This window comes from Typha angustifolia, chromosome 10, assembly GCF_048772165.1.
Source record: "Typha angustifolia cultivar Huaian chromosome 10, ASM4877216v1, whole genome shotgun sequence".
NCBI lineage: Eukaryota > Viridiplantae > Streptophyta > Magnoliopsida > Poales > Typhaceae > Typha > Typha angustifolia.
The window spans coordinates 2,795,105-2,815,324 of NC_133248.1; the positions used below are offsets into that span (position 1 = coordinate 2,795,105).

Here is a 20,220-nt window from a genome sequence, read left to right on the forward strand (position 1 = left end):
TGCAGCCCAGCCCAAATCCTTGGACTTGATTTAGCCCAATTTAGTAATTTAATTAGTTTTTATTTTTAAAAATAATGATTATGGTTAGATTAAAATATGTTGTTATTTATTATTAAATATGGTGATTTTTCGTAGCACGTGGATTAGAGATTTCAAATTTTAGTCATTTCACTTAAACTCAAGTGAGTATGTTTACTCATGTTTTTATTTGTCTCGTACTTCATGCTTTTACATTATCATGTATTTTTTATGCAAATTGAATATCAAATTATTTATGTGCAAATTAAATATTATGTTATCTGTGTGCAAGTTAAATATCATGTTACCTATGTGCAAAATATATAACTTAGTGCTATTATCCTTTATGCAAATAGCAATTATATTGATCATAAATAATTAGTGGAAAAATATAATTGGTGATTAGTATGACTTAAAAAATAGTCACAATATAGATCTTGGCAACTTTCTATGGTAACTCAAATCTATCTGAAAGTCCAAGAGACGGTCTTTTTTAAGACTACTGTAGGAACTTTCTTAGGTGATTTTGGCGGGATTAGGGAACAGTATTATATTAGATCAAAAGATTTTTTACAGTAATTCTAATTTCTCTCAACGATTAGTGAAAGAGATAGGATGTGTTTATTATATGGTGACCCTTAGAGGAAAAGATAAAGTGTGTTTATCACATAGCGATACCTTCTAGTGACTCTTAAGAGAAAAGACAGAGTGCATTTAATATAATGACACCTTCTGGTAATCCTAATCGATTCTACTAAGAGTAAAAGACACGAACGTTATCTTAAAGTGACTTTTAGTTGATGTGGATCCACAAGGCACAAACCCAATTAAGACATGGCATTCATTAAATATTTAGAAATTCAGCGTATTGAAATAAAAAGCATGTTGCTAGTTATGATTCATATTATAATTCTTTATGCATTATTATTATTGTTGTCATGCAACGACGCCGTGCCACAGGCATGATATGTGCTGCGACACTTGCCGACCATGCCGTAATAGAGGAAGAAAAAAAGGTAAAAGATTGCTTACTTTCGCCATTGGATAGTCCAATTTGTTAACGTATTACCCAACCCGCTTTAATGACTAAACGGACTGCGCGAGCTGCCAAAAGATAAGACAGCATGCCCGCCATTGCAAGCTACCTAGGTGGATTCTGGGGTGGCTGGCTGGCCGCGATAGCTGCCTATTAAAATACTAATATAGGCTTATAGTGTGCACATGTCAGTGTCGATCATCCCCATACATATTCAATATCCATATCATATCATAGAAGAATTATAAAATTCATATTTGCATTAAGACCATGGTTCCTAATTTCAACTGATCCTGAGTGGGATCTATTCAAATGGATAGGGATTAGCCCTAACTAATCCCGATCCCAGGTCAAAACTGATATATTGATCTCAATCCTGATCTTGATTCTAATACTTGGAACTTTAATGAAGACTATGTGAGAGATTACAATGAGGAATACTATTAGTAGATGAGTTTTGAAAATTGTTGACAATATTTAACCCAGCATTCTCATGTTATTCTTGTGCCGACAAATAAAGTCTTTGATATTCCTCGTCATTCTTCATTAAAATAGATATTAATTTTAATTATTTAACTATTATCAGTTAATATTATTGTTGAATGTTATTATATGTCCAATTATATTATAGAATATTCAATTATATTATGGAATGTTCAATTATTAATATTAGTTGTAATGAATGTATTCAATCATATTATGTGTGGAATAATATTTATATTTGACTATTGTTATATCTTTAAATAAACAGGTTATTTACAAAATTAATCTAAAGATAAAAGATTATAATATAGGTTTTAATACATATATTTAATTCAAAAATTAAGTATTGACGTGCTGAAGACCCAAAAAAGTATCTCTAAATATCATAATTTTTTTATTAAAAATATGTTAAAGGCATGCCACTGGCATACCGGGGTGTGACGAGGAGTGCAGGTCGGCATGCCCCCTGCCAACCTACACTTACTATGCCAATAGGGGCACAACACAACAAATGCTTTTGCCATGGCCATCATTATCTCAATATTCCCTTGTTTATACCCATCCCGACCTAAGCCACTAAATATTGAGCACATTATACTTCAAGAGATAATTTAAGATGTTAGGTTTTATTTAGACTAATATAATTAGCAAATTGTATTTCAAAATATAATTTATTTATGTAATGTGTTTAGATTTTATGTATGAGCATATGCACAAGTTATGAAATATTTGATAAAAAATATTAAAATGGAAGATTAGTTTTGAAGTCAAAGTATTCGAAACGATTTTAGAATCGTTATTGAAGTGATAAAATAGTGTCATGATGGTTAAAGAAATATGAAATTTTACCTAAAGACGCAGGAACAGGCACTCTGCATTCAACTGCCTGGTCTGTTGTTTGAACAAGGTGTTCGAACGCGCTCGGGCCACATTAGAACGCACCCTATAGCCGTTCACACAGCGTTCAAACACAAAATCAGGTGTTCACACATATAGAAAACGTGTTTTGGTCGTTTGAATGCACCCACGTAATATGCAAGTTTTTAGACTTTCAAGATTTTTGTTTTGACTAGGATTTTGTCTTATCTTGTTAACCTATATAAGGGTTGGGATGCCCTAACTCTAGAGAGGTGGGTGATTTTTTTTTTAAAGGATTTCTTAGAACTACAACATTCTTCCACCAACAAGGTCCATCTCTTCTACAACGCACCAAATTTTTGTCTTAAGGGTCATCTAAGATGAAGGATCAATCTCGAGGGGCTACTGAGATTGGAGAGCAATCACGAAAAGCGGTGAATAATAGGTTCTAATGAGCAAGACTGAGAGAAACAAGATCGTGAGGATCAACGGGGTGTTTTATAAGTTAGTCTTGTAACTGCTACAAGTTTAGTGATTGATTTTAATCCAAGTTTGGATCCGTGATTTTTTTTTCCGTTTAGATTTTTCCATATAAAAATCTTGGCATTCATTTTGCTTTACTCTTTGATATTTCTTCCACATTTATTTAAGCAAAAGATTGATATCATTGTGTAGGATTTAGATACATACGCGTGTCTAAGTTAGTTTTTTCATAGGGTCTTTCATCCCTACTAATATACATTTGCCTTCTGATGCTTCGTCTAAATAATAAATACATTACGCTTCAAATTATAGAAATCAAAGGAAAATTTTGATTTTCCCAAGTTTAAGCCCAATTTGAAAATAAAAAAATCTAACATATGATTCTAAGTAGATCTAGCATTTTCTATGAGAAATTACATGTGCTACACCAATATCTAATGCTGAAAGTCTTCAATTTAGCTTCTATATCCTATTTAAAAACCGTAAAAGGATTCAAAGATTAATTTTTGGGCATAATGAGGCTACGAACTGTGCCAACGCCAAACTGGCCTGTTAACCCTCAAGCGCATCTAGTACAAAAGAAAATAGATCAACTTGCGAGTTATCAAGTTTGATTGGGACTAGTAGACTTGTAGTAGAAATGCTAGAGCAAAAGCACAAATTGGCTCACTATGTTATCTATCGTGAGTGGCACGTCGGAGGAGGTCAAAGCACATGGCATAGGAAGAAAAACCCAGAACTACCAATGGCAGCTATGACTGACCTTTCTTAAAAGTGTCATAAGAAATGACATAGTATTACTTGATTTGATAAGGAACCTTATATTAGATAGCAGAATGTCGGAAAATGGTTCACAAAAGGGACACTAGATTGTGGGGGCCTAAAACTTTTGGTTGTTCTTGATATTGTTTTTTTAATCATCGAAATGTCCTAAATTCTTTGCAGCAAACTCTCCTCTCCTACTCCCTCTATTTCTCAGATAATCCAATAGTCCGCACACCTCCACTCTACTCCCGTTCGCTGCTTACTAAACCAAGTATCAAAAATTATTCTCATATGCCACTACCAAACACCGGAAAGTCCTCAACCAAACGTGCTGCTATGAAAAGACGCAGACTTTCCACATAAACATTTAATCTATCACTTCCTCTTTCCAAACAAAAGGCGGAAAAATAAGCAAGAGTTCAGATTCTCTCTAATGCATTGGGCAAAACTGATAGAACAGATAACAATCCCAGTACCCGTAATGAATGTGATTATTCAAACCAATGCACTCGAGAAAAATCCAAAACCAACACGAAGAAAGAAAGCTAATTGTCCATCAAAACCCGAATTTGAAGAGTACCCAAATTAAGAAAACTACAATCAAGAGTCAAAACCCACAAAACATAACAAAAAGAGAGAGAGAGAGAGAGAGAGAGAGAGAGAGAGAGAAAGAATACATTGAGAATGCAACAATGCAGTAAGTCCTCACCATAACATGATAGGCTTCGGGAATTCCAGACTCCAATACTCCAGTACAAGAGGATGGCAGAGAAGAGGAACCATGAGAAGCACTGAGGCGTGCTTAAAAGGCTCCTCTGGATTCAAGAAAAATAAAGAAGAATAATAACCCAGTGGAAGCGAATTAAAAATGGAATCCATAGTCCATACGACTCGGGTGCAGAGGATTAATTAAAATGGAAGGAAAGGCGAAATAGAAGAGAGAGGAAGAAGAGGAGCTTAGTGGCTTTTGATTTCTGTATGGTGTTCGTATTTTGACTTTTAACAGTAGTGGGTCCCCCTCATGTTAGTTAATTCACGGTGACTATATGTTACACTTCCAACGGGTTTTTGACAAAACTAGCCCTCACTTAAACTTTATTTACCGAAATAAATGACACACCAACCAATACGAAAATAGGTCTATAGCTATGCTAAACCATTATACTTTTTATTCATTTAAAAGTAAAATGCTGATTTTATCAGCATTTTTTAAAAAATAAAATACTAATCTTATTATCATTTTTGTTAGAACACTTTATTAAAAATATTAAATTATTTCAACGCTCATAACCAATAATTTTTTGGATATACGATACATCGTTAATAATAAAAGAAAAATAAATGTAATAATTTTGATCAAAATTTAATCGGATCTCAAATAAAAAAAATATATAGATAAAAATATAAACAAAAAGTTTATAGTGTCATAATTTTGTGCTCAATTATTTATTTTATGTCATAAAATATACTGTTGTGAAAATAAAATAGAAAAGATGTGAGAGTTTGAATCACGTAGTCATTTTTCGTAATATATTGTGTCCAGAATCTTAAAAAAAAAAGGCAAAACTTCCTCCAAATTTTTTGTTATTTTTCTCTGAAAATAAAATGCTGAACTTATTACTATTTTAATATTAAGTTTGAGGTGTAAACTATTTCAATAAATTAATTGTAAAAGATAGCTAGTTTGGTCAGAAACTCTACTCCAAGCCCTATTTTAGCACATTTTTATACCTTTTTTTTCAATACAAACTCTTAAAAGATCTCATATTTACTTATGTGCCCCTCTAAAAGTTGATATTTATATATATACCCTTCAAAAAACACTCTATTTTTGCATCTATATCATTTAAAACTCTTATTTTTTACATGGAAACCCTTAAAGTTAACCTTAAATTGTGTCAAATAGTTTTACATTAACAAATAATTGAAGAACTCGACAGCTGCCGACTAATTGATTAAATGTAAGGTATTAGATATTGGTATCTCCACAAACCCAAAAATTACTTAATATATTTCTAATTAACTAGCACTTAAGGTGCTCATTAATTTCTTGATTGTCAACGTTTATTGGCCCAGTAAATCTGCTAATTGGGTTAGTAGCTAAGGTGAACAAATGAGATGTTAAAACTTAGAGAAATTTATATATAACACCCTGTCTTTTAATAAAATTATGATTTATAACATATATTTTTATTATTTATAAATCAAGTCCTATAATTTAACGAATATGTGTAAAAAAACACATTGTTGTTTGATCGGTTAGTTAAATTTAACCAAATCTTTGAGTTAAATTAACTATACTAAATAAATTATAAAAATATCCTCAAGTAAAAGCATTTTAGTAGTACTTTAGTCATTTTAGAAATAAAATATCTTTACCTAATAGGCTATTCTCACAATATTATTCAAATATAATATAGAGTATTTTTACACATATTTATTAAATTAAAAATATAGGGTGTAAACTATAATTATATTATAAGCACAGTATAAAATTTTCATAGAAATTATGTGTCGGTGTAGTGGATCTACTTTGAGTGAGAGAGTGAGAGAGTGAGAGAGCCAGAGGGTGACTTTAGACTTTTGGAAGGAGTTGACTTGAATTTGAAGAAGAGTAGGAGAGAGAGAGTCTGGCACGTGCACCGCAGATCTCGTAGCCGACTCAGTTTAGAAAAAGAAAATATTATTTCGCCATCCGGTTGTTTACATTGGACTGTAAAGATCTAGTAGATGATTAGTTTTGACTTTATATGTCAATTTCTCATTTCCTATATAGTGTACTTATATATATTGAGAGAGAGAGAGAGAAAGATGGAAAGATGGTTAGTCCAGTTAGAATAAAATAAAGGGTTTTTAAATAATTGGGAATCACATATTTTAAAATATAGGAAATTTACAAATCACATCCTATACTTTACATATTTTATAATTCACTCCTTGTAATTGAGAATTTTGTAACCTGACTTTTTTTTTTCTATAATTTTTATTTTTATCCTGGGTTTACATGAACAGTACTAGCAAAAAAGATTCCATTATAATATACCAAGTACTTTAATAAATACCTAGATTACTTATGTCTCTCTTTCATCCTTTAATTTTCTCACATCCTTTTTTTATGAGATTGGTAGAAAAGGAGGAGGAAGATAAAGAGGAGGAGGAGGGAAGGTTGCGGTGGTGGCAATCATGGGAAGAAGTGGTTTGGGGGAGACGAAGAAAGATGATTGAGGATAGAGAGTGAGGGTATTTTAGTATTTTAGTTAATATTAATTAGTTAAAAAATATCAATGGGTTAAATTAAAAGGAAAAGAAAAAAAAAGATCGAGTTACAAAATCATCAAAAACGAGATATGAATTATAAAATAGATAAAATATAGGATGTGATTTATAAAATTCTCTAAAATATATTTAGATAGAGAGAGAAAGATGGGAAGTCCACCTTAAGTTTCTATTATTATAGACAAGTTCATAAGAATGGAAACTTAAAATCTTTGTTCTTTCCTTTTTATTAAATTTATTACGCCCCTAATTGGCACCCCCAATTGATACAAGTACATGCACGCCCATACGGCCATTACAACATGCACAATGCACGTGACATGACAGGCGAGACCCATCATGCACAAAGATACATGCATGTACTCACATAATCTATCTCAAAAATAAATTATATTATTATTCAAATAAACCTATTAACATATCAACATTTGAATCCATAATAATCATATTAAACCATTAGACATAATTTGAGAGAATCTACATAGGCCACAACAAACTATCAAGATTTAACTAATACACAAGTCAAATATAATTTAACATGTATTATACAAGTTATTGTCTAATACAATAGAGCATAAATATATCTAATAATGGTACAACTCATTTTCTATATATATACTAACTTCTATACTATCTTACGTCTATAGCTCACCTCATCTTTTTCTAAAATATCTCGTTAAGATATCTCAAATTGTTATTATGTTTTATATGTCTGAAGTGATTAGAAAAAAAAAATAAAAAGTTATGAACTAAAGACTCCGTAAATAGACCTTATCTCAAATCAATGATGTCAACCAGAGAGTAAACTATATACTGAATGGTATAAATAAAAAAGAAGCACCATGTCATGAATAAGTAGATGTATCATCAATACTATATAAATATATGGTAGATATTATATCAATAACTAATCAAGTATATAATCCTTATCAATGTATACATAACTCCCTAATCATACTATCATCATACTACTCTTAAATATAACTCATATAATGCATGTCAACTATGACCATGCTATGATATTAAATACAATCACAACGATGTAAGATAATCACTCGATAATTATGTATATCAGATGATAATAAAAACATAAGTATTTCTCAATACTCAATCATCGATGTCATCTCGGTATAATATTATCATACGAGACTATTATGTACAGTCAACATTTGGTACCTTGTCTCATAATCTAGCCTGAATACTTAGAGCATACCTTGCCAACCATTAATGATATTTTAATCATATAATTATACATTGCCAATCGTTAAATGTATCATCATCATTCAAACTTAGGTACTCAATTAGCTAATAAAAATCACATGAAGATAACTCGCCACATATGTATTGGTGAATGATATGTGTCTGAATATCTACTATGCACACAAACTATTGATTTCGGACATAAAGCCACAAGATCGTAATTATGTCAAGCGATCAATCAACTCCAAGCATGCCCTAACCCTCGCGCCCACTTAGGTATACTCATACTTTCTACCAATTATCATATCAATGAGAACTCGTGTTTTCCTTTTAAATGATAAATTATATGCATTTATCTAGTATTATAACAAGTTATGCATCTCGGAAATTTAGGTGGTAAAGATATCATAAAAACTATGATGTGATGTAATCTTTAATCATATATCTATCACTTTATCGTATGCATACTCATGCTAGTTTATCACATGTATACTCATGCTAGAAATCATCTTTATATAAAGTCATACTAGCTAATTATCTCTAGATATCAATAACATATTGATATCCAAATTAAATTAGTCTAATCAAATGACTGATAAAATATATTCAATTATAATCATGCTAGAAGCTAAAGTAGAATGCATATATATAATATTAATATATTCTAATATGGGAAAGCTCTTGAGGAGGTAAGACTACTAATAATCTAATCAAAAAATACAAATCAAATATTTCTCTCATTCGTTAATCAAATGTCAACTCATCACTAGTAGGGTCCACAGAGTCTCAAATAAGAGTTCGAAATCTAAAAATGTTTAAGTAACATAAAATTAGTTATTTATCCAATTTGAATTTGTTCGTATAAATTATGATTGTTTATTAAGTTTAGACTTATTTTTTTTATTTTTGTTTAAATAATTAGATTTATATTCATTACGATCCAACCACATGAGTTAAAGTTGAGTCAAGTTAGTTACTTAGCTTTATCTTATTATTTTGAATTTTAAATAAATTGGATAATCCGCAAGTAGATCCGATACATTAAGAATTTTACTCCTATAAATAGATGGACATGTTTTGATAATTATCATTAAAGAAATCTAAGTTTAGCTAAGTTATTATTTTCATCCTTATTTTTTATCATAGCCGTTAGATCGCTTTATCTTTTTAGGAGCTAATCATAACCGTAGAAGTATCTCGACCTTCCAAACCCTAACCACCTCATACCTCTAGCAGCCATCATACCCGTAGAAGTATCCCGACCTTCTAAACTTTAACCACCTCATACCTCCAGCAGCCATCCTACAATACGGCCATCCACCACCACCCTTGGCCGTCCACCACCCTCCGACGACCGCCGCAACGTTAAATAATTACTATCCTGCCCTCCTTCGACCTCGCTCTACTGTTTTATTTTTAAATTTTCATCCCAACCTCTGATTTAGAGGAAACTAGATCCATTAGAACCCTAACTCATGAGGCTACTACCACCTAAATTTTTATAATTTTTTTATGTCTGGATCAGTCTAGAATTGGTTCGTAACAACATTACAATTTAACATTCTAATACTATAAATATATTATTAATAATAAATACTAGTTATTAAATAAGAATAAAATAGGTGCTCATTTTATATAAAAGTAGACTAACTATATAGTTATTAGAAAAATAATAAAAGGCTAAATATATATAATTATAAATAAAATACGTATAGATAAAATCTATTTATAATTAATTTTGTGGTTCTTACTCTTTACTTTATTAATCGCTAATCACACATAAAATAATTATTATCCGATCATAAAAAATAATTATTAAATCTTAGTATTTTATTTTCATACAAAGTAGTATATAACAGTAACCGCTAGAAATACAATATATATATATATATATATATATATATATATATATATATATATATATATATATATGAAATTGCTTATAATTAAACTAGATATGTTAATCTAATATATGAATTTGCTTTAAGGTTGCTGGCTTGTAAGTCCATAGCTGGTTTACAAGCTCACAATTCTACTATAAGGTAAGGTTACTTTTTATTTCAATTTTCGGGCTTATAAACCACTTGTAAGAGCACACAATTTTATTTATTAAGAAGTCATTAATATTACAAACTTCAATTAAAAAAAATAAATTATTGTGAGCTTATAATTGCTTATGGGCTTAGAAGCTTACAAGCCCACAACCACCTTATAAATTATTATGTTTTAATTTTTTTTGGAAGAAGATATATTTATTTGAAAGGAAATTGGAGATATATGAGAAATGATTTATAATATGGGTGTCACCATTATTTTAATGTGATATAAAAAAGTAAAAAAATATTTATTATTTTTAAATTAAAAAATTATTAAAAAAAAAAGCCAGAGACTCAAAACACATCCTAGCAGCCTCACATCTCTAGGATTTCTGAGTTATCCTACCGAGAAATAAAATTTTTACATTTATAGTAGTTTGCCACTAGTGAGCAGCATTGTTTGCCTCCCTATAAATACATTTTATATTCAAATTAATGAAAGTCGAAAACAAATGTCGATAATCATCTAGAATTCCTTTCAATCTCTATATGCTGAATTGTTTGTTGAAAAGCTGAATAAGGGACTAAGAGTCAGTTTCCAATAATATTCTTAGAAATCAGTACTCCTTAGCGGCTTCTCGCAAAACCCAAGCTTCGGAATATATCACGACCCAAAATAGGAATCATGACCGGTCATACATCTCAATATGCTTGAGATGCACGAAGCCTTAATAATACTCTCTACGCGTACGATGACAAAATAAATAAATAAAATGAGAATATGCTTTATTAAATTTTATTACTAATTATAATTAAAATAAAAACAATGGTAATGTTTTTGAGTCTCTAAACTAAATAAATGAAACATCTAATCTAAAGCATAAAATCAAAAGAGCGGAAAAGTAAATAGGTAAATCCTAAGTGAAGGTGAAGTCCGGGTACATTTTGCTCAGTCGCCCCGCTGACTATTACCTGAAATAAATAAACAAATACAAAAAAAAAAAACAATAGAACCCATGAACCAACAGCTATAGCTCAGTGAGTGGAATCCACTCGAAAACCAAATAAATTTTAATTCATATTAATGCTGAATAAATTAAACTAAAAGCAACAATATCCATCACAATATGCAATAGGCATGCTCTCTAAATAATAACAATGATAACAATAGAGAGATGTCACAACTTATAACCTCGCACGTTTTCAACATATTAACATCTTTTTGATATTTATATTGTCATATGTCTCAATGGGTATAAACCATATGGATCCACATCAACTAGAAGTCACCCCGAGATGACGCTCGAGACTTTTCTTCATAGCTGATCCGGTTAGGGTCATCAGAGGGTATCACCCTGTGATTAACACACTCTATCTTTTCCTCTAACCGTTGAGAGAAGTTAGAGTCACATAGAAAATTTTCTCATTCTTCCTAGAACTGTTCCCTAACCCCACCAAAGTCACCTAAGAAATTCACCGCAATGATCTAATTTAGGACTTTCCCCTGGACTTCCAGATAGACTTGAGTCACTAAGGAAAATCGCAAACGATTTATACCGGGACTGTTCTCTAAGTCATATCAATACTAGTCTCATTTTTCTTTTCACAAATTTCAATATTTGCACGAAGTATGATGATGCACTGAATATAATAATTAAATACACATAGAAATAAAACAATTAAATTTTCGTATGTACGGATGAAATAAATAGATTTGCACACAGAAATTGCAACAATTTAATTTTTACACATAAGGGTGAAATAAATAAATTACACACAGAAAATTTACATGGTCTAACAAAGATACGAGATACAATAAAATAAACATGTGAGTGAACCCACTCATTTCAGTCTAGGAAAGACAACCGAAACCTCAAATCTCTAGCTCACGTACTAAAATTCACCACCTTAAATAATAAATAATATTCAAAATTTTAATTTGAATAATAACAGTATTTATTAAAATTTAAAAAACCAAAAGAACTAAAAAAAATGGGTTTAAAATTACCCATTGGATTGGGCTGGGCTACTACTGGCCCGGCCCATTCCAAAAAAAGAAGCTAATTGGGCTGGACCAAAGCCCAGCCAAAAGAAACTAATCGGGCTGGGCCAAGGCCCAGCCAAGAAAATGGATTGGGCTGCGGTTTAGCCCGCAGCCCATCCAATTTAATTGGTTCAGGTCGGGTCTGTGGATCCGAAATCCAAACCCGAACCCGAACCCAACCCGAATTTAAAAGAAAAGGGGGTTGGCTCGGGTTAAACCCGAGCCCAACCCATCTCTTCTCTCTTCTCGCATCCGACACGAGGAAGGGAGAAAGTTAGAGAGAGTGGTCGCCGATGACTCTACCGGCGGCGGGTCATGACCGGCTCCCTCTCTCTCTCTCTTTCTCGTGGTGGAGGAGAACCCACCCACCGATGGCCGACGCTGAGGCCAACGTCGATTGGAGCCATGAGGGCTCCCTAGAAGATATCACCGACACCGGGCTTGGAGCACGAAACTTCCGATGATGATGCCATTGTGACCCGAAGCCGCCGGCCGGCCTGATTTGCCGATGAAGCCGAGAACCCCAATTTTAGGTATTTTTGATTTACCCCTTTAAATTTAAATTAAACTAAAGGAATGAGAGAGGGCTCACCGGGGAGGAGTGTGGTGGTCCCAATTTCCTCCGACGATGCTCCGGCGATCCGATCCCACAGCGACGACTCCGACTGTGAGAAATGAAAGAAAACGGTGGAAGAGAAGAAGGCTGGGAGGGGGTGTTGAGGAGAGAGAGAGGATTAGGGTTAAATTTATAGGTTAGGAGATGATCAAATCTAATCCGATTCGGATTAGATGAAATCCATCCTTACCGCGCTTCGTTGCGTATCGGAGAGAGAGGGGAGGGACTGCACATGCAGAGCACGTGCACCATCCTCTCTCAACCCCAAATTTTTTTTATTTTTTTATTTTTTATTTTCCGGTTCTAACAGAATAAATGGCATCGAAACAAGTGCACATACCTCCTCTTGGCAATAAAATATATGCATTATAATCCTTGAATATTCATTCCCCACTACCTTATTTACTTTTAGTGTCAAACGTGCCATTAATATTTATCTTAATTATTCAAGAGCTAGGGGGAATCCGTTTAATATTGGTGATACTATTATTATTGATATGTTTTGATTTAACAGGATCTTGGAAATGCTTAACTATCATCTTTAACATATTTCTCCAATTTTGGTAGATATACAACTTATCATCTTTAAACATATAAGTATTTCAAATCTTCCATAAATTTTTTATGCTACGTAAATAGTACCAAAGTATTAATATTAAAATTTTGAAATATAAATATAAGTTATTTCAGGGATAAATTATAATTTGAGATAATTTTAAATTTAGATATTTGTCTTTCTTCTCTTTCATCGTTAAATTTGACTATTGAAAAAGTAGTATTTGGTTACTAAATATGACTAATGGTTCCAAATCAAGTACAAATGCTAGCCATGAACTCAAACCAAACACCAGTTAAAATATAAATATATTTTAACATCTTTGTCAATTTTTGTCTATATAAGAATAAGGACGACACTAAATAAAATGCCTTGAGATAGCTAAACTAAAATAAAAAATCTTAATACTTAAGATTTTGTATTGATTCAATTTGAGGTATGCTAAAAAAAGAATAATATCATCAACATATTGGCCATGAGAAGGTGTCAAATCATTTATTTATATTTTTTAAAAAAGAAAGAAATATTTTGTTCAACAAAATTATTAGCCATACAATCAATTATAAGAATAAAATTTACAAGGAAAGCAACAAAGGAGAAGATGCATGATGTATTTGGGTAAATATATACTAACAACATAATTATGACGAGATACAAAATATTTTTTTTTCTCAAAAGAGGAAACGAAAAGAATTGCTCTGCATTATGATAATGAAACTATTATATCATAGCAGCATCTCGCCAGACATTTTATGAATATATGACTATTATTAAGAGGACCTAAATATATAGTTGTTATAAGGTATTAATCAAATTTTTTAACACAAGGAAAACATAAATAATCACTATATATATATATTGATAAGATTGTTATATAAACGCTTGATCCACCACTTGGCTATATTGACACTGAGAACAAGATAAAAGAGAGATGCATTGTGCAGGGACATGAGATATATGATGAGATTATTGATAGAGTTAAATATATTTTACCTCTTATATTTTGGCATAAAATTATTATTACCCCCTCTATTTTATTTTTTATTACTTAATCACCTTCTATTTATGATTAATATCAAACTAATAACATTATTAACAAAATATCTAAATTTACCAAAATCCTTAATTATTTTTGTTAGACAATAATCTATTAAGGAAAAAGAATTTTTGTGTAAGTAAATCTCTTATTTTTTACATCTGATTAATTATGGATTTCAACTCATTTCTTAGATTCTATTTAATGATAAGATAATTTTAGCCTATAAAAGTTAGGAAAGGGTTAATATGAATTTTATCAAATATTTTGCTCTCTTTAGTAATCCAAGCATAAGCAGTCTTTATTGAGAGCTTTTATTTCCTCTAATTTGTTTTGAAACTTTTAAATAATGCATGTACTAGTAGCTCTCCATACGAGCTTTCAATACTTTACTATAATTAGCTTGCATGTCTCATACAATATATGTGTTTAATATTATGCAAGAGTTATTCAAATATTTGGACTAAGCCTTGCAATAAAAAAAATAAGAAAAGTAAGTAAATCATAAATAAAAGGATTAAAGAGTACAAAATATACTATATTATCTTCTACCTATTAAATACAAAAGTTCATCCATGATAATCATTGATGTTATAACTTGAATGAGAATTTTCGAAGAATTATGTCAAACTATTTTTTGCATTTAAAGAGTACATTTAACTTTTCACATCACTTTTACTTGCATGGGCAAGTAACTAAACCAATTATAGGTTTGTATTTTTGTATAAATCATTTCATTTATGCAGCATATGTAATGACCAATCTCTAAAAATTTGTTAAAGAAACTTTTGCTGGTCTTTTAATCTTTACCGATATTATGTTATCAAGAATTACTTCACCGTTATAGAGTAATGATATTTTACACTCTATATATGACTTCTTGTAATTGTCTTTTATAACCTCCAACGCTTTGGTTTTTAGTTCTGTGCATTTCATTTTAGATACATTCAATATTCATATTTTCTTAATTGCTTTTGGCATCAATTTAGCACTCCAATAAAAAATTATAATTCAATTAGTCAAAATAATTATTAAACAGTCATATATATATGTCACTCTTACAATAAAAGACTCTCATAAGTATGAAAAATAGACAACATCTTAATTTAAAATTTTATATAGATTAAAAGAATAATATTATTTACAAATAGTAGTAATTATTATTGTTTTATTATTTATATATTTAAATTTATAGCCACCTTTATAATGACCACTCCTTTAGCAACTCTATGATAGCTGATATAGTTGGAAAAAATATTTTTAGCTTAAATTGTTACGCAATTCTTCAAACTATTATTTTATTTTTAGAAAATAAAATACTACACATATTATCACTATTATATAATTTCTGATTATTATACAATTAATCATTTTATCACGAGATAAAGATTATTTCTTCTTTAAAAAAAATTTCTTCTCACTTAAAATAATTTTGTCATCTTCTTCAAATGAGCTATCAAATCTACAATTGTCTTTCAATAAATTATCAATATCTTTTTCATCACTCCATTCAATGTTAAAAAAAATATATACATCCACAATAGAATATTTTCCTTCTCTTATCTTGTCTTTATTTATATGCCCCGCACAATATCAACATATATATCAATATTGTTCTCTTCGACTATTTTATGCATTTGTTCATCAATAGGTGGTTTATCTATAGTTGTGATATCCTCATCTTGCTAATTTGACCCCTGGTATAAACTTCAATAATTGTTAATAATTTATGTTGGCTAAAAATTAGCATCACATTACAATCTATTTGTATTTAGATAAAACTAATAAAATTTATCTTAGGATATAAAACAGAGCTTCAACATAAGTTGCATACGTTAATTTTCTTTCATGAACTTGTTATGTGAAAGGATTCTTTGAAAGATGTATCACTTTGATATTATAATCATAGTTAAATATATTAGGCTGTTCTTTTATAATCTATTAAATTTTTATTATCTTTTCTTGATATCTTATTTCTAGTTACGTATTCTCAAGAAAGCCTCAAGTGGCTTGAGAGCTATATTGCGAACATCCTTTATCAACGAACCTAGAAAGACGATTCTTTAGAAGCCCACAATTTAAAATATGTAGGATAAATAAATTATTTGATGAAATATTTTCTCTTTACTTAAAGCCTTAATTCTATATTATTTTCTGTAGGAGTCAAAATTTATATCAGTATTTTTTGTTTGTTTTAAATGACTATTATCTTTTTTTTAATTTTCTATTTATTAGGAGAGAGAATGTGTACCTTAGAAGAGACAAAAGCAAGAAGAGAGAAAATACATATTACTTATATATTTTTCTCTTGTAATATCATAATTATACTTCACTATTTTTCTTTCAATTGTAAAAAAAAGTTCTTCATTAAACTCTTTATCTTTATTTTTCACATCTATAATAAAAACCATAGATAATAAAACTTTACCTATAAATTGTCATTCTAAAGTCTTTTTCCACATAGAGAGTGCTATAAGAGTGGATAAGTATAAAATGTTCTTTTGTTATAAGAATGAAAGTACTTATTTTATACATTCAAAATAATTCTACCCTGCTAAAAATAAAGTTGAAATAAATATATGGTTTTTCCACCAAAGATTAGTTAAACCCATCTTTTCTGTCTGACTTTACTTCCTCCTTCTATTAGTCAGACCTAGGATCAGCCTTTTTCTTTATAGCTCTCGTAATAACTTAATGAATGCCACCCGAATGAATATGATAGTATTATTAAGTATCTTTTTCTATTAAAATATGCCTATTATATCAAACTATATATGGTTGCTAATAAAATATACTAGTACAAAAATAGACTAATGTAATATTTGTAAAATTCCATAGGTATAATTATTTATTCCATAAATAATCATTTTTAGATTACGTTAAAAATTATCTTTGGATTCCATAAATATATTTATGGATTCTGTAGATATATTTATGGATTACGTATATATTTTTAGATTTCGTATATAATTTTGGATTCCTTATGTTGTCTAAAGTAAGAATGAGAAGGTAAAAAGGTAGAGATATTCAGAATGCCAAAAATAATCGCACAATATAAGGTCTTATCAAGGTAATCTAAATGATACAAATATCCAAGTTTTTTATTGCACCATCAACTCCAGCAGTTATCGCAGCATTTAATTTTTTTTTTTATGATTATCTTATCAGTCTACTTATATATATGGATTTCTATTTTGCATGTATGAATTTTTATTTTGTATGTATGAATTGTGTTTTAATTCTTATTTTATTTTATCTTGTCAAGATAATCTTAATGTTACAAATATCTAAGTTTTTTATTGCACCATCAACTCCAACACTTATCGCGGTGTTTGATTTTTTTTTTTATGATTATTTTGTCAGTCTACTTGTGCCTATAGATTTCTATTTTGTATGTATGAATTTTTATTTTGTATGTATGAATTTTTATTTTGTATGTATGAATTGTGTTTTAATTCCTATTATGTGTTTATGTTTATTTCCTACATATAGATTCTATTTAAAGAAAAGATAAAATTTGTGATTGTACATAAACTATGACATCATCTTGCTACATATTAATTGTTAGGTTTATGCTTAATTAGTTCTTATTTTGCTAATTGAGTTTAATAAAATATGTCATATTATTTATAATAGGTATATTTGGAGTTATCATCCATAAAATTTAAAGTTTGTATGTTAAAAATTCGTAATTAGTAATTATAAAATCTATAATTAATTCTTCAAAATCCATAATTAGTAAGTATAAAATCTAAAGTTAGTATATATAGAATATGAAGGTATAAACTATACAATTCAGAGTTAGTATTTATAAAATATGTTATTAGTCACTGCATGTATAATTGAGTTTAATAAAATAGATCATTTTATCTATAACAAAGTGTATTTAAATTTATTATCTCTAGAATCTATACTTGGTATCTTAGAAATCCATTATTATTACCTACGGAATCACAGTTAGTAATTATAAAATCCAAAATTAATAACTATAGAATTTGAAATAGATATCTATAAAATAATCAGTATGTATGAAATTTAAAGATACTAATTAAAAACATGTGAATCCAATGCACTTTTTGATACTAATCAAAATAGAAGAAAGAAATATCTTACCTTGTACTAGGAGAATCCATCAAAGAAAACTCAGTCTCAAAAACTTTCTTATTTTTCTTTTATTGTTTTGTATATTAAACTCATGGCAAAGTGTGCACACTACTATTCTGGTATGGAATTTATTATTAATAATTAAGAACTCTTAAGTTAGTATCTATGAAATCTAGAGTAATAATATATAAAAAAATTGTAGATATTAATTATATAATTATATAGATTGTATGTCAAAATACTTTATTCCTGTACATGAATATTTTAAAAAGTAATATTTGTAAATTATATAGATTGTATATCAAAATATTCTGCTGATGTACATCAAAAATATAAATATTCAATATATTAACAAATATTCTACTATTGTACGTTAAAATAAAATTTTATTATTCCACCTACTCCAAAATTTAAATTGTTTCAAATCTAATATTATTATTTCATAAAAGATTAGCTTATATTATAATAAATCTAGTTTTCCTCTAGTACTTTTCGCTCATGGAAGAGTCCGTAATGAGACAATAGTTGTGTTTGCACGATAGTTATACTAGAAATAATTGTGGCTTTGCTTAAATTCTTTTATTTTCTTGACCTCTATAATGATTAATTTTTATTTTGACACCATCAATTATAATTTCCATATCAAATTGTGACAATGTTATTGAAATGCCATTTTACAACTAATTTTTATTCTCCATAAAAAAAAGCTACAATCAACGAGTTTTTAACCAAATTAGATCTATTTTATATTTTTTTAATTAAAATAGATCGTTATTTAAATTTATTACCAAATAAGATCTAATTCATTGTAGCCATAACAAAAATGCTAAATTGATCAGGGTTTTTAAAAACACTTATCAGTTTAGTGTTGTATTATTACAATTTTTTTTTTGCCTTAACTACTGATAGACTAAATTAAAGAGATTTTATACGTAAAATACTAATTAGTTTAGTGTTTTAGAACTAAATAAAATGCCGAATTGCTTAGGAAAAAAATATTGAACTGATAAGCATTTTTATTATGAATACAATAAATTAGATCCTATTTAATAATAAATTTGAGAGATAGTTTATTTTGATAAAAACAATTTGGAGCAAAGTTAGTTTGGTAAAAAATTCACAATCCACTATGTAAATAAAAATGGAGGTGATATTTAAAAGTTTCTTTAATAGCTTATGACACTTGCGTACAGTGAGAGGGTGCGAGAAGAAGTGGGTTGATCAAGTCAGGACACCGAAGCCACTAGATCCCCTGCAAAAAATTCAGGAAAAACTACTTCATCCGACAAGATATTGCCACGTTCGCATCCATGTCAGAGTAAAACCAAGGGCGGCGTGAGTTGGTTTCACAAACCCACTATCCTTCTCCACTCCATTAATAAGAGCACCTCCTTCCTCCGTCACCCATGGCGTAATACCGAAGAATCACAACTAAGAGCCGACGGGGGAAGAGGAAGACTTGGTTCCTACAAAGAGTAAGAATGTGACTGTCGAGGAAGTCCTCCCCTTCCCTTTCCTCACCTAAAATACTCTCTAATGGTTAAGAAATGGGGATTTGGGTATTTCTCGATACCTCCCATTCCTATTGTTTCTAGGTGCCTCTTCCTCTTCCTTCCCTTGTTGTTCATAGCCATGGTAACTTTTGATTGATTTCAACCTTGCAAGGTTAAGTTTCTTGTAGCTGCTTCTATTTGAGTTAGTCTAGGAAA

The 20,220-nt window shown here is 29.7% G+C and overlaps 1 protein-coding gene across 2 annotated transcripts in view; it reads right to left on the reverse strand.

Moving 5' to 3' along the window:
* Nucleotides 1-4,552, reverse strand: part of LOC140768814 (uncharacterized) — a 49,516-nt gene extending 44,964 nt beyond the window's left edge. The window contains exon 1 of one of the 2 annotated variants that reach the window (XM_073109236.1): nucleotides 4,353-4,552. In XM_073109236.1, the coding sequence (XP_072965337.1) occupies nucleotides 4,353-4,355 (3 nt within the window). In that variant the 5' untranslated portion in view covers nucleotides 4,356-4,552. Of the gene's footprint in view, nucleotides 1-4,320 lie in introns of both variants that reach the window. The other variant, XM_073109237.1, reaches the window with a different exon arrangement.
* Between the last annotated feature and the right edge of the window lie 15,668 nt (nucleotides 4,553-20,220).